This window comes from Spizellomyces punctatus, assembly GCF_000182565.1.
Source record: "Spizellomyces punctatus DAOM BR117 chromosome Unknown supercont1.4, whole genome shotgun sequence".
NCBI classification, from domain to species: Eukaryota; Fungi; Chytridiomycota; class Chytridiomycetes; order Spizellomycetales; family Spizellomycetaceae; genus Spizellomyces; species Spizellomyces punctatus.
In genome coordinates, this window is record NW_015971540.1 from 639,642 (window position 1) to 651,847 (window position 12,206).

Here is a 12,206-nt window from a genome sequence, read left to right on the forward strand (position 1 = left end):
TATGTGAAAAATCCCACTGTTCCTGCCAGAATTGGCACACGGCTCAACGGAATAGTGTGTCCTGGCCCAAGTAGACGCTACTACCCGACGAGCCAGTGTTCCGTCGACCTAGGTATCAGACAAGTTTTGCGATACCGGACCATATTTTCATATTTGTGAACGTTTACACGGGCTATTCTGGATCGGGGTATTCATCAAGTGCAGACTGTCTTGAACTGCGTGCTGCTATCCCTTTGTCCTCCGCATTCAGGTTTTCCCTAGCTGGAACTGCCTCCGATCGCTTTTTCTCTTCCTACAACAACAAAAATCCTAGCGTTAAATTCTCGCTTTAGCCGCGGGAATCTCTGTCAACGTACCAAGACCGTCATGGTATCCTCAGCAATCTCTATAACGTTTTCCTTCACAGACTCGTAAGCTGTATGAATTCTTTGCCCTATCGAGGTTTTGAGAGCCTTGCCACCGACGCTGGATGCCGCACTGACAGCTATGCCAACGCATTCTTTCACTTTGAGAAGGTCCGCCACCTAGAGTAGCTGTATCAGATGACATAATGGTGCAGAGGCTGTAAAATAAAAGTACCTTCTGCGCTGTGGATGTGACACCCAGCCGCTCATCAAGTCCCTGCACCCTCGTTGCGATCCCGGACGCAGTATCGGTGATCCCAAATCTCTCTGCCATGTGCGTAAGACCACTCATGACAATGAGTAATGCGATTCGATTCGATGTAGTGTAACATACCATCGATTCGCTCGGCGCGCAGAACTCCTGACGCAAGAAGTTCAGCATATCTTGAGTGGGAAGTGGCCAGTCCACCGGGCGGTACTTCCGATAACAAGTGGACAGTTATTTTCTTGTCTGTTATAGTAGGCAAAATAATCTTAGCATAGAGTAAGTGATATCAGAGTGTGAGGCGAGTATACCATTTATCAACATGCCCGATAGCGTTAGAGCCATGCTGCAGTTCGATCACTAGGTCAGGGACTTCCCATGAACCAACAGAAACAAGAGGGAATCGGAACTATACCGAGCGCTTTCCTCTATTAGGAGGAGACATCACCAAATGTTTGTAAGGCTTCTAATCATGACCTGTGACAGTTACCAACAGGCAGTCCTAGACATTCTTCCCTCACCGTTTTCAAAAGATATGACGGCCTGGCATGTTCGTCCATTCTCCGACCTGAAACGGAGGGCATTGAAGAGGAGTGAGTACAGTGGAATTAGCTCACTCTCTCCATATCAACTCTTTTTACCTGGGAAGTTGGAACTCGGTGTAACGGCCACATATACTGAAGAAATCCCGCACTGATCGTACCGATGGCACGAGTAAGATGCTGTCCATTTCGCGCAAATGGAACTTCAACAATCTTTTACCTGTCTGTTCTTCAGCGCTGACTGGAATGTCGCATACCAATACGGTTCGAGCAATGTGATCATCATCGAGTTCGGATGGCATTTTGTGACAAGTTCACCCAATGCTGACACGCGGGTATGGGGCTTAGTCCCCTTAGTACCACTATAGAATTAAAGCAATATGGAACATTCTGACAAATATCGATCTTGGAAGCCTCAACTTTCCAGCATTCCGCATTTCATCATCAACATGGCTGGCGAACATTCAAAAGCATGCTGCGAGCTTCCGCCGTTTGCTAGCAACTATCAGCCTAAAGGACAAGTATCTACCGTCGGCGATTTGCCCACTTACTTTGTCGGTGAAAAGGGAAAGAGAGCTATTATCTTGATATACGATATTTTCGGTTTCCATCCCAAGTAAGACTGTACTGTGAATTTGATGCAAAAAGTGTCCTAATATAGGCGCGGTCTTGGATAGCACACACCAGTTTGCAGATGAACTGGCTGCCAAAGGCTTTTTTGTTGCTGAGCCGGACTTTTACCGCGGAAACCCGTGGCCGTTGGAAAAGGTTCCTATTCAGCTCCCGGAACTAATGGCCCATCTAGAGCAGCACGTCCCTGAAAGTCGTATGCTAGCCGACATTGGATCTGTTTGCCGTTATTTGCGATCCAATGGCGCTGAAAGTATTGGTACTCTTGGCTTTTGCTGGGGGGCGATCTATGCGATAAGAGCCAACGTTGAAGGGTTGGTAGATGCGTCCGCCGCTGCGCACCCGAGCCGCTTGACCGTCGAGATTGTGAAGGACGTGAAAGGCCCACTTGCGCTTCTGCCTAGCAAAGATGAACCCGATCTTGTGAGTGTCACCTTGCGAGTCATTTCAGGTTTAATCAATGTCAATACCTGCGAACTAAATTCAACTATTATCGTACAGATTCCTCTTATGGAAGCCTTAAAGGAAAAACCTTTTGTGGACAAGAATGTTCATGTTCGTTTCGATGATATGCACCATGGCTGGTGTGCAGCGCGTAGCGATTACAGCAACCCGGCCAATGCTCGGCGTTCTCGTGAAGCACTGCAGATCATGGCACGCTTCTTTGACGAGACTTTACAGGCCAAACTGTAAGACGCAGGCAAACTAGAGTGAATTCTATATATTCTTCCAACGTAGATTTAAGAATCTATAGACGTTTGAGCTAAATGTACAATGCATGTAAGTGCCGATTTTTCACTTTTCCACCAGCGGGCGTTGCTCGTCCTCGCAATATGACTCGCCATCTGGAGATGGCATGAGCAAAAGCCCATATCCTGCAATTATGGCAAGCGAACCAATCACGGTATTCCAGCCGAAATCCACACCTGCTACGAAAAAGTCGAGAGAGCTCATTACTGGGATGGTCAACATGATACCAATGGCGGCCATTAGAGGACCACAAAAAGCAATAGCGAGCATGAATGTGGCATTGAACACGAGGCCCAGTGCAGCTACTACAGCGATAACAGCACACGACCGCAAATCTGGGATTTCAAAAGACTCCCATCCCGTATAATGAAAAAGGAAAATTGGCGGGACCCCAAACAGTAGTGTCGTGAGTCCAATAAGGGACGTGATGTGTAGTGATAGGAGCATCGAGGGTTGGAAGGGCACCAGGAACTTCTTGTAGAACACCTCGTAGCCGGCCACCCAAAAAGACGATGATATAGCAAACATATACCCGACCGATTGGGAAGAAGGGTTCTCGGACGATTCCTCTTTGGGATCAGCCCAGGATATTGCAATGATGCCAGCGACGCATATGAACACGGCGCACAGTCTTGCGCGTCGGATCCGTTCGTTCAACAATAACACCGAAAGCAGATATGTGAAGAAGCAGCTTGAGTTGTATATCTGGGGTTTCGCAGTTCTGATGAGCAAGTAACAAGTGACGGCAGCCCAATTTTCACATACCGCTGTCAGTTCCCCCAGGGCAATGCGTGAGACGCTAAGGTACCACGAGTAGGCACCGGCGGTAAAGAACGCATTTAAACACAAAGTCCTTCTGATCAGCATCCGATATGTACCCTGACCATCGTTTGCGGGCAAGTCTTCAGCAACTCTAGTGATACGACCCACATAGTCCTGTGGGGTGTCGTGATATACTATCCGGCAGTACAAGTACTGTAAAGGTAATATGATGACATAACACCTGGTAATAACAACTGGCTTAGCGCACTTGTCGTGCTTTATAGGCGATGGAGTATCACAGTGTCGTACCCATGGGCAACGTAAAGAAGGAACCAAGGCTTATTAAAGCTCTGAGGTCCTTGAACAATAGAAACTGCTTCCGACTGTGCTACAAAGGCAGCGATGGCAGACAACAAGAGGAGCACACCGCAGGGTGAGATATTGGCATTAGAATTACCATATTCACTTAGCCTCCCAACCGCTTGGACTGCCGTGCTATGGCCATTAACGAGTTGAGCAGATGGTGACATGCCCAAATGGCAAACAGATCTTCTCCCCGATGCGACTCAAATGTCAGCACGTGATGCATGGCATGAACCGGTTCCAATGGCTGGTCACTCGTTGCTCGTGAAGGGGAGCCTCATCAGGTTGACCGGCATCCATTCGAACGTAAAAGGACGTGATTGCAACACAGTAGACTTGAACGGACCGGCGCAAGCTAGATTGGGTTCGCAAGTCTACTTCCAGTGTCGACGGCTGACTGTCAGCGAGGTGCACCAAGGAGATCTTAGAGCATAAATTGCGCCTGATAACGGCGACGCGTGGGGTATAGCAAGGTTCTGGAGCAACGCCCGCTTGAAGCATGTTGGACCAGCTCCTAAAGCTTTCCTCTCCTTCAGATGAGCGAACACAATTTGAAACCTGGTGACTGGATATGCGATAGCTGCCAAACTCATAATTTTGCGAGTCGCACAGCTTGTTTTCGCTGTCACGCACCAAACCGTCTTCCAGCTACCTATGGATCAGCCGCTCCTGTAGCAATGAAACCCGGGGATTGGCTCTGTCCAAAACCGGGGTGTAGATTTCAGAACTTTAGCTCACGGCATGAATGTATGCGGTGTGGAACGAAGCGGCCGGGACAAGTTGGGCAGGGTAGCAGCGCGGGCAGCGGGGGGCTGGGTGGGATGGGGAGGCCCGGCCATGGTGTTTCCACGAAGATACTGCCTGGGGACTGGATTTGTCCACAGTGCTCCTTAAACAACTTTGCCTCTCGTACAAAATGCATGCAGTGCGGAGCGCCAAATACGGGAGCAACACGTCCTGTCGATCGACCTGGGGACTGGAGCTGTCCGAACGAGAGTTGTCGATATCACAACTTTAGCAGGTATATATGGTACTTGTTATTTTTTCAGTCATTTGATGAATGCCCATATTAATACCGCTTTCAGTCGAGTTGAGTGTTACAGGTGCGGAACACCTAAAAGTATGGGTCAAACTCAAGTGAGTGGGGGTGGAATGCAGTTTTCGATGAGACCGGCCAATCAGATGAAGCCAGGAGATTGGATTTGCCCTAACGGGTCGTGTGGGTTTCACAACTTCGCAAGGTATGGCAGTAAACAAATGGATGTCGTTCTATAAATGTGGTTTAGCGTATAATCAAAACAGGTTGTTAACGCATTAACCTCTTAGACGAGAGACCTGCGCCCAATGCGGAACACCGGTCCCCTCTGGAACCGGCCATGACATCGCTGCGCAGTCCGCCCCTTTAGCGCCACCGGGAACGACTTACGCTCCATTTCCATCTTACGGACAGTCATTGTTTTCTCAAGGACATGAGTTTGCTGCGTTGGGCGGGTATGGCACCTATCCACCTGGGACTGAGGGATATAATTATACGTCGTGAGGTAGGACGGACATGTGTGCCTGAAAGTGGAGACGTTCGCTGGAGAGGGGTTGCTGTAGATCGCGGACAGTATTAAGTATTGCGGTGTCGTCCGTGTGAAGGGCGAGGATATGGTCTTTCGGAGTTTTGTTTTCATGTTTTGTATAGTTTTTCTTGTGTTTATTTCGTCCGATCAAAAGTACCCTCCCTTGATCATGTCTGATCAAATGTTCTACTGGGCGAGGACTGGAATTTATCAATATTGAGTACTGAAAGAGTTTTGCCACCCATGCATGGATATAGAGGATATAGGTAGCTGCCACATGTGGATGCATTCATTGGGTTCGATCGTCCACTGGGGTCCACGTCAGTTATGGATTGTTCATCGGGGGGCCCAACTGTTTCCAGGTTCACCCGAAGCTCTGGACGCCAAGTGAAAGCACTTGAACACGATGCTCCATGGATATGGGGCGTGGAAAGGCATCGCGACCAGGGCGTAATCTTGCAGTTGTGGAAATGAGACGCGACGGGGAGGCTGGAGTCATCGAATTTCGTCGTCTGTCATGCACGAAGAGAATACTCGTATGAAAGCAAGTCAATATTTCCAGGATATTATCGAATCAATCCACTCGCAAAATGTCCTTGCCCCAGTCGATGAGGATGCCGCTCGCAAAGTCTTCTTCACAGACCAAGAGTGGATGCTGCCATCCGGACGCCCGATAGCTGCCCTGTCTGCTGCCGCGCTGGGAGCTCTCGCCTATTCACTTCAAGCCATATGGAATGTGAGGCGCGGTAGCATGGCAGGGATCGCCAGTGCCCGAGTTTCCCAGCGGGGAGCAGCAATAGCGGTGCGATCTCACAACTATTGTCGGATAGTAGACCCTCCGCGGAACCTGAACCCTTGGGATCCTCTGTCGGGTTTATATGAGGCTGCGGATGGGAGACATATCCAGTTGCATTGCAATTATTCGCATCACAGAGGTACGGCTCTCAAAGTTTTGGGTGTGGTTGATGTCCCTGATCTGGGAAGGGACAAAGTGAGCGACGCTGTGAGAAAGAGGGATGCGCTAGAATTGGAAACGCTGATCACTGAGGCGGGCGGCTGTGCGGCAATGGTCAGGACATCTGGAGAGTGGGATTCGCATCCACAGCGGCGTGCGCTAACTCAACCTCCGCTCGTTACCATTCGAAAGCTTAGGGACACCAAACCGCTTGCGGTTGGGCCTACAAGACCTGGTGCCAGACCACTGCAGGACGTCAAAGTCCTTGATCTGACCCATGTCCTGGCAGGCCCGACTGCGACAAAGGCGTTAGCGTCCCACGGTGCAAAGGTCCTGAGCGTTTCCTCGCCCAATCACGAGCAAATTGAAGCCGCGCTGGTCGACACAAACTTTGGAAAGCGGTCAGCGTTCCTCGACTTCAATGATGCAAAAGATTTAGAAAAAATGAAAGACCTGCTCAAAGAAACGGATATTTTTGTCCAATCCTATCGCCCAGGTGCTTTGGACGCATTCGGGCTCTCTGCAGATGCCCTGGCCGCCATTCGTCCTGGGATTGTGTACGTCTCAATTAGCGCCTACGGTACCACAGGTCCATGGGCTGGTAAACGTGGATTTGACACACTCGTCCAGTGCGTCTCGGGGATGGCGGACTCTGAATCTGACTCTTTTGCAAAACCTAAACATCTTCCGGCGCAGATCTTGGATTATGCGTCCGGATATCTCGCTGCGTTCGGTGCCGTGCTGGCTTTACGTCAACGGGCGCTCGTCGGTGGCAGCTATAGTGTCGACGTCTCTCTAGCACGGACATGTGAATGGGTACGGAACGCTGGATTAGCGGAGTTCGATATCAGCCAAATCAAGATGCCAACGGAACAGGATGTGGCAGACTTGCTTTTAACGACCCCCGGAACAGAATATGGTAAAGTGCAGCATGTGAATCATGCTATCGAAATGATCCCTGAGGAGTTCAGTCCCCGGTTTGAGTTGCCGACGTGTCGCAGGGGAGCACATGCCGCTGAGTGGTGGTAAATGGAATTGAGACATCCAATGCCCCTCACGACCGGAACATACCGTCTATTCTGGCCAAAGCATATACAAAAGAAAGACATGAATATATATATACGAATAAAGATCAGTTACAATAGCCAATCGCATCGCGACCCGTTCATACAACGAAACGATGTAGATACTAAGATTGCGCGCCTAAATGTCTATCCCACAACAGGAAATTGTCCATAGTCTAAATGACAATAAAAGTTACTATCTTCTACACGCACTGGTTCGTTGAATTTCAGTTGCTGCACTTCTTGGGGACTTTGAAACTTTCCTTTCCGCCATTTTTAGCATCGACGCCGAGCCCGCGCTTGGCGAACGCTTCCCAAAGTGTACAAAGGTTCTCGCCATCATTGTTCAATTCATCGGCTTGCAAAATGGCATCTCGCGCGTCCACAAAGGTTGGGTAGCAGGGTTGGAGCTTCATGCCGTCCACAACGAGTTGCAAGGCAAGGATATTGCCACCTTTGGTATTTTGCTTTGGATCTTTGCGACGCGGTTGAAGTTGGCCCGTGCGGAAGTCACGGTAGTGGGTTTCAGAGGGAGAAACTTTGTAACCAGTATTGAACCAGTCGGGGTCAAAGCCGTGCTTGTCGACAAGGTTCCAGAAGACTTCGTAGAGGATCTCGGCCCACACCTCACCCTTCGCATGCACTCCCCAGTAACCGGGGCGGGTGATGAAACCGTACGTGGAGGGGTTAATTGATTTATCTGTTGAGTACTGTAAAGGGGAAAGAGAGCCAATATTGAGTCACGGTCGCAAGTGATAGCGCTGGTAAGTGTACATACCTTGTACTTTCGGATCCCATATCCACCATTGGCATATTCACCCATGCCAAAGTTGTCATGCCGAGTCGAATTGGGCGTTGTACGCGTGACAGTCGCAAAAAAGTCGCCCCATCCTTCTCCCATGCCACCACTTTCGCCCCACCCAAGACAACCAACGTTCATTGGTCCTCCAGTCAATCGAATCGACAGACCATGGCAGTATTCGTGCATCTTTTACAGGAAGTGTCACTATGCGGTACCTATCAGTTCCGTGGGTGATACATTGCCAACACTTACCACAATGCCGCCTTCAAGGTCTCCATCGCGGAATGGCCGCGTCACATCCCAGACGTACATGCGCATGCGAGGCTGGCGTCCATCAGGGGGCGTAGCAAAGTTTGCTAAGCGGTAAACTCATGAGATGATATGATTTTGCAATGTTGATTGTACACTTCGTGGGACCTACCATTGTTGTATCCAGATCCATCCTGCGCATTGGCAATGACAGCGTCCCCACCCTTCCCACCGCGTCCAATATTATCATGTTGGAAGTTGCCGGCCTTTTCGTCGAATCCGTAGACATCTGCGGGAAATCGCACAAAGGTTAGCAAACAGTGTTTACAGTATTGGAGTCTTGGCCAGTAACCAAACAAGCACATACAAAGCAGATCGTGAATGGCGTTGTTCCAGTAAAAGAGGTTCACAATGGCCGCGTCAAGGTAGGTACTCGGTTGTTTTTTAAAGTCGATCGGGAAGTCAAAAGTGAGAGAAACCGTTCCATCGGGTCTGTGATTATCTACCCAGCTTGATGTTCCCTCTGCAATGACAGCCGACAGACGTTAGACTCTGCAGGCTTGTCATTAAGAAGCAAAGGTAACAACATACCCAAATTTTCGTGAGCATACACATTGTTACCAATGGTGACGGTGTGCTGGCCCCCGTTTCCTTGATTGTGCCATCCCATAGGGGATGCTAATGGGTGCGCGGGATCTCGGACGAGTACGCGGTCTCCCGACTCAGGGTCATTAATGCCAAGCGGGAAAACATGGTAGGTAGCGTCAGAGACCCAGTCGATGAGCTGCACAACGTCGCCAGTACCAGAGTGCACGAAGGCATTGTACCTAGAAGCCACCGAAAAATCAGCTTTTGTTAAGCCACGCCAAGACAAAATATGGAGAGCCGCCCACACACCAGTTCTCTTGCATTTCCACTTCCAGATCCCACACCAGAGAGATATGTTTTCCGTCCTCTTGCTGAATATACTTGAGTTTGGCGGGAATAGCTCCTAGCGCAAAGGATGCTCCACTGACAGCAAACGATGGGCCATCATCTTTCCCTGGCGCGAAGCTGTCTACTGGCGTCTCTTGCAGCATCAGCTCGTTGATCTCCAAATTTAAAAATTTGGCCAAGGCGAGAACAGCATCGGCCGGGCCGAGCTGAACCTGATCAGCCTGTAAGCTTCCATGTTTTTGGGGAGCAGGTACCTCCGAGGAATCCAGATTGTCAATCAACAACGCGCTGAAGGGACGTTGCTTGGTGAACGAAGCCTCCACCGCTTCAGTTGAGCCCGTGAACAGCGAATTTCCAAAGGAGATGATGCGACCAAATTTGTCGACATTGACATTGGCGACTCCATTTACTACGGGAATTCCGTTAGCGTATTGCTGAAGGTAAACGTGGGTCACACCAGAGTGGTCCGTTGTGTGGGAACTAGAGACGCGGAGCTGGTCTTGGGACACGCCAGACTTTCCAGCAGCATATCTAAATTACAATATTTTCATTACGATCAGAATCTAGCTTTATGGAAATGATAAAAGGCAAATGTAGAGCATACTTGATTGCAATGTCGATTGGGTTGTCGCCGGACGGAGTCTGTGTCAAAAAAGTCACGAAAGCCGATTCCTGAAGGATTCCGTGCTCATAGGATTGATGTCCCAGCGATGGTCCAAAATTGCCGTGGGTCCGTGATGCAGCAGGCGTGCGAGATCGGCCCGATCCATGAGACGAGTGGGGATGTGCCCATCCAAGGGAAGCGCTGCTAGCACATAGAACAAGGAGGAGGGCGGAAAGTTTCTTTGACGACGAGGACATTTGTCTACGATTTGGCTTATTAGATTTGACAAGAACAAAAACATTCCATTATGATACAAGAAGAATATAAATAGGGATGAAATGGTATGAGGGATAAAGCATCATTTGGCGCAATTTGATTTGCAATTTGCAGCATTTCCCAAGCCATAAGTCGAAACGCTCTTGTCTTTTGACAAATTGCGGGGCATTCTATGACATACCAATATCCTTCCGACTGTTCCCGGAAGGCGGCCGCGATATGGAAAACGAAATTGGCGATAACTTGTGTGTGTGTGCGTGTGTGTTTGTGTTTTTTAAAAAGACCTGGCCGAGAAGGGGGGGGGGGGGGGGGGATGGAAAGCACCGTCTATTTATATTCCAAAATCCATACAATAAAAAAAACAAAACGTCCCCGAGGGAGTCTGTTCAAAACACATCCACAGACATCACGCGGATAACTTTTGGATCACACGGCAATGTAATTTGGGCTTAGTGATTGTCGATATCTCGGAAAGGGGGGGTTTTGAAGTTTGATATCAGCTGCTTATCTTCTAACGTTATTAACATGACATGATGTCTATATTGCCATTCTTTATCGCCATAGATTTGATAACAATAAAAAGCCCATGGCCGAGCAGCACTGCGCAAAAAGCTGGCTGGGTGCGCTTCCGCCTTTACGCACCGCAATTACCAAAAAGCACCGTCAACACAAAGACCAAATTTCCAAAGGGTTTTCAATAATTCCACCAGGACTTTTTTGCCAACGGGAGATGGAGGGGAAAGGGGGATGGGGAGGAAGGGCCTCGGGGGAAGGAAGGAAGGTGGTGGCCGGTGGTTGGTGGTGCAGGGGGAGGAGACATTGGGCAAGTCCAAAACGTTAATATGTAGTCACGTGAGTAAGCAATCGGTGGATGTGTTACTATAGCAACAGGTGGCAAAGCCATCTCGAACCACAACCCCCGTCCAAAGCCTCTGGCCGCCTTGATCAGCAAGCAGCAGCATCCTTTCCAGCCAGTCTTTTTATTTTGGCAAGCTACACTGCTTTGACAGGTTGAAATATTCGTTTCAACTGTATATACCCATCATTTGAGAAAGACCTGTCACTGAGGTGAGTAGTCCCATTTGGTCCCTCACTTACCGCGCGCTCCCCCGACTTTGGATTCTCACCCGGCTCAAGTCCTATTGGGTGCCCTGCTGTCTTCATCCCGCTGTCCAACCCTGGTTTTTCCATATGACTGTTCCTCTAGCTGCTTCAATTGGATCACAGCCAACCATGACGGGGATAACGGTGGAACAAGTGCTACAAGTGTTGCAGGTGTTTTTCTTCCCGAACGGAGACAATGTCAGCAAAAAGGACGCAGACTCGTGGCTAGACAACTTTCAGAAAACGGTGTGGAATATGCTCTTTTATGTCCCCCAAATACCCGAGGGCCTTGTTCCAACGCGTTTTGCTCGCTATTTAGTCAGCTGCTTGGACCATTGGGGATCAACTTTTACGTACGGATAGCTTGCCGTTGGAAGTTCGGATATTCGCTGCACAAACGATGCGTCAAAAGGTATAAAATATAATGACCCCCTATTGACCGACAACTGTGCTAAACATATGTTTTAACTTGTGTGTGTGTGTGAGCTAGATAGAATTCGATCTTGACCAGCTTGATGTCACCGCGCGTCAGTCTCTCCGAGACTCACTACTGACACTTCTCCACCACTATCGAGCTGGACCAAAACCAATGGTGACGCAGCTCTGCCTTTCGTTGGCCGATCTAGCAATTCAAATGGTCGAGTGGGACGATCCAATTCAACATCTTATTACCATGTTTGGTAAAGAGGGTGAGATGGTTGGACCCTTGCTAGAATTTCTCGGTGTCTTACCAGAGGAATGCGGCTACAATAAGAAGATCCAAATGGATGTATGTGACCGTTTGGAGTCTCCGTCTGGACCTGGTGCACCAGTGTTTGCGATCATTCACACATCGTTCTCTGCCATAGGAGGACGAGCTCATCTGTCGTGCAGATAAAATATTGCACGAACACGCGACTGAGGTGTTAAGTCTTCTTATGTACTATCATGGTCATGCAGGTAAGTGAACACAGGGCGCCACGCTGGCTCTTCCTGGCAGTCCCACTCTAATACCA

The 12,206-nt window shown here is 49.3% G+C and overlaps 6 protein-coding genes across 6 annotated transcripts in view; 3 read left to right on the forward strand and 3 right to left on the reverse strand.

Annotated features, from left to right (window-relative positions):
* Window positions 1-33: 33 nt before the first annotated feature.
* SPPG_02637 (uncharacterized protein) lies at window positions 34-1,472 on the reverse strand. The gene is made up of 9 exons (XM_016750921.1): window positions 1,372-1,472; window positions 1,251-1,302; window positions 1,131-1,177; window positions 1,025-1,037; window positions 921-955; window positions 739-855; window positions 580-671; window positions 357-524; window positions 34-292 (listed from the first exon to the last, which is right to left on the reverse strand). The coding sequence occupies exons 1-9, from the start codon at window positions 1,451-1,453 to the stop codon at window positions 173-175; spliced, it is 726 nt and encodes a 241-aa protein (XP_016610183.1). The 5' UTR covers window positions 1,454-1,472; the 3' UTR covers window positions 34-172.
* Window positions 1,473-1,523: 51 nt separating this feature from the next.
* Window positions 1,524-2,651, forward strand: SPPG_02638 (uncharacterized protein). Its single transcript, XM_016750922.1, has 3 exons — window positions 1,524-1,767; window positions 1,829-2,204; window positions 2,283-2,651. The coding sequence occupies exons 1-3, from the start codon at window positions 1,532-1,534 to the stop codon at window positions 2,472-2,474; spliced, it is 804 nt and encodes a 267-aa protein (XP_016610184.1). The 5' UTR covers window positions 1,524-1,531; the 3' UTR covers window positions 2,475-2,651.
* Window positions 2,487-3,827, reverse strand: SPPG_02639 (uncharacterized protein). Its single transcript, XM_016750923.1, has 3 exons — window positions 3,603-3,827; window positions 3,297-3,534; window positions 2,487-3,236 (listed from the first exon to the last, which is right to left on the reverse strand). The coding sequence occupies exons 1-3, from the start codon at window positions 3,821-3,823 to the stop codon at window positions 2,577-2,579; spliced, it is 1,119 nt and encodes a 372-aa protein (XP_016610185.1). The 5' UTR covers window positions 3,824-3,827; the 3' UTR covers window positions 2,487-2,576.
* Window positions 3,828-3,940: 113 nt separating this feature from the next.
* SPPG_02640 (uncharacterized protein) lies at window positions 3,941-7,452 on the forward strand. Its single transcript, XM_016750924.1, has 4 exons — window positions 3,941-4,129; window positions 4,193-4,677; window positions 4,742-4,897; window positions 4,983-7,452. The coding sequence occupies exon 4, from the start codon at window positions 5,739-5,741 to the stop codon at window positions 7,203-7,205; it is 1,467 nt and encodes a 488-aa protein (XP_016610186.1). The 5' UTR covers window positions 3,941-4,129; window positions 4,193-4,677; window positions 4,742-4,897; window positions 4,983-5,738; the 3' UTR covers window positions 7,206-7,452.
* On the reverse strand, window positions 7,225-10,392 carry SPPG_02641 (uncharacterized protein). Its single transcript, XM_016750925.1, has 9 exons — window positions 10,289-10,392; window positions 9,832-10,092; window positions 9,189-9,758; window positions 8,883-9,118; window positions 8,659-8,814; window positions 8,464-8,580; window positions 8,295-8,398; window positions 8,019-8,228; window positions 7,225-7,950 (listed from the first exon to the last, which is right to left on the reverse strand). Exons 2-9 carry the CDS (start codon window positions 10,086-10,088, stop codon window positions 7,468-7,470), a joined length of 2,133 nt encoding a protein of 710 aa, XP_016610187.1. The 5' UTR covers window positions 10,089-10,092; window positions 10,289-10,392; the 3' UTR covers window positions 7,225-7,467.
* A 948-nt stretch (window positions 10,393-11,340) lies between these two features.
* The window catches only part of SPPG_09044 (uncharacterized protein), a gene marked incomplete at both ends in the record, with an annotated part of 3,458 nt that continues 2,592 nt past the window's right edge, over window positions 11,341-12,206 (forward strand). The window contains 4 exons of the mRNA XM_016757197.1: window positions 11,341-11,457; window positions 11,531-11,623; window positions 11,702-11,980; window positions 12,060-12,154. Of these exons, the coding sequence (XP_016610188.1) occupies window positions 11,341-11,457; window positions 11,531-11,623; window positions 11,702-11,980; window positions 12,060-12,154 (584 nt within the window). The remainder of the gene's footprint in view (window positions 11,458-11,530; window positions 11,624-11,701; window positions 11,981-12,059; window positions 12,155-12,206) is intronic.

What these genes read in the sequence shown, in the direction of transcription:
- SPPG_02638 (XM_016750922.1), top strand. Translation starts at nt 1,532, where the DNA reads ATGGAACATTCTGACAAATATCGATCTTGGAAGCCTCAACTTTCCAGC. An exon ending in ATTTTCGGTTTCCATCCCAA is followed by an intron (nt 1,768 to 1,828) that starts GTAAGACTGTAC and finishes GGTCTTGGATAG; the next exon opens with CACACACCAGTTTGCAGATG. An exon ending in GCAAAGATGAACCCGATCTT is followed by an intron (nt 2,205 to 2,282) that starts GTGAGTGTCACC and finishes ATTATCGTACAG; the next exon opens with ATTCCTCTTATGGAAGCCTT.
- SPPG_02641 (XM_016750925.1), bottom strand. Translation starts at nt 10,088, where the DNA reads ATGTCCTCGTCGTCAAAGAAACTTTCCGCCCTCCTCCTTGTTCTATGT. An exon ending in TGGATCTGGATACAACAATG is followed by an intron (nt 8,399 to 8,463) that starts GTAGGTCCCACG and finishes TTTACCGCTTAG; the next exon opens with CAAACTTTGCTACGCCCCCT. An exon ending in ACCTTGAAGGCGGCATTGTG is followed by an intron (nt 8,229 to 8,294) that starts GTAAGTGTTGGC and finishes TTCCTGTAAAAG; the next exon opens with ATGCACGAATACTGCCATGG.
- SPPG_02639 (XM_016750923.1), bottom strand. Translation starts at nt 3,823, where the DNA reads ATGTCACCATCTGCTCAACTCGTTAATGGCCATAGCACGGCAGTCCAA. An exon ending in CTTCTTTACGTTGCCCATGG is followed by an intron (nt 3,535 to 3,602) that starts GTACGACACTGT and finishes TGTTATTACCAG; the next exon opens with GTGTTATGTCATCATATTAC. An exon ending in CCCTGGGGGAACTGACAGCG is followed by an intron (nt 3,237 to 3,296) that starts GTATGTGAAAAT and finishes GCGAAACCCCAG; the next exon opens with ATATACAACTCAAGCTGCTT.
- SPPG_02640 (XM_016750924.1), top strand. Translation starts at nt 5,739, where the DNA reads ATGCACGAAGAGAATACTCGTATGAAAGCAAGTCAATATTTCCAGGAT.
- SPPG_02637 (XM_016750921.1), bottom strand. Translation starts at nt 1,453, where the DNA reads ATGCCATCCGAACTCGATGATGATCACATTGCTCGAACCGTATTGGTA. An exon ending in ATCGGGCATGTTGATAAATG is followed by an intron (nt 856 to 920) that starts GTATACTCGCCT and finishes CTACTATAACAG; the next exon opens with ACAAGAAAATAACTGTCCAC. An exon ending in TCACATCCACAGCGCAGAAG is followed by an intron (nt 525 to 579) that starts GTACTTTTATTT and finishes CAGCTACTCTAG; the next exon opens with GTGGCGGACCTTCTCAAAGT.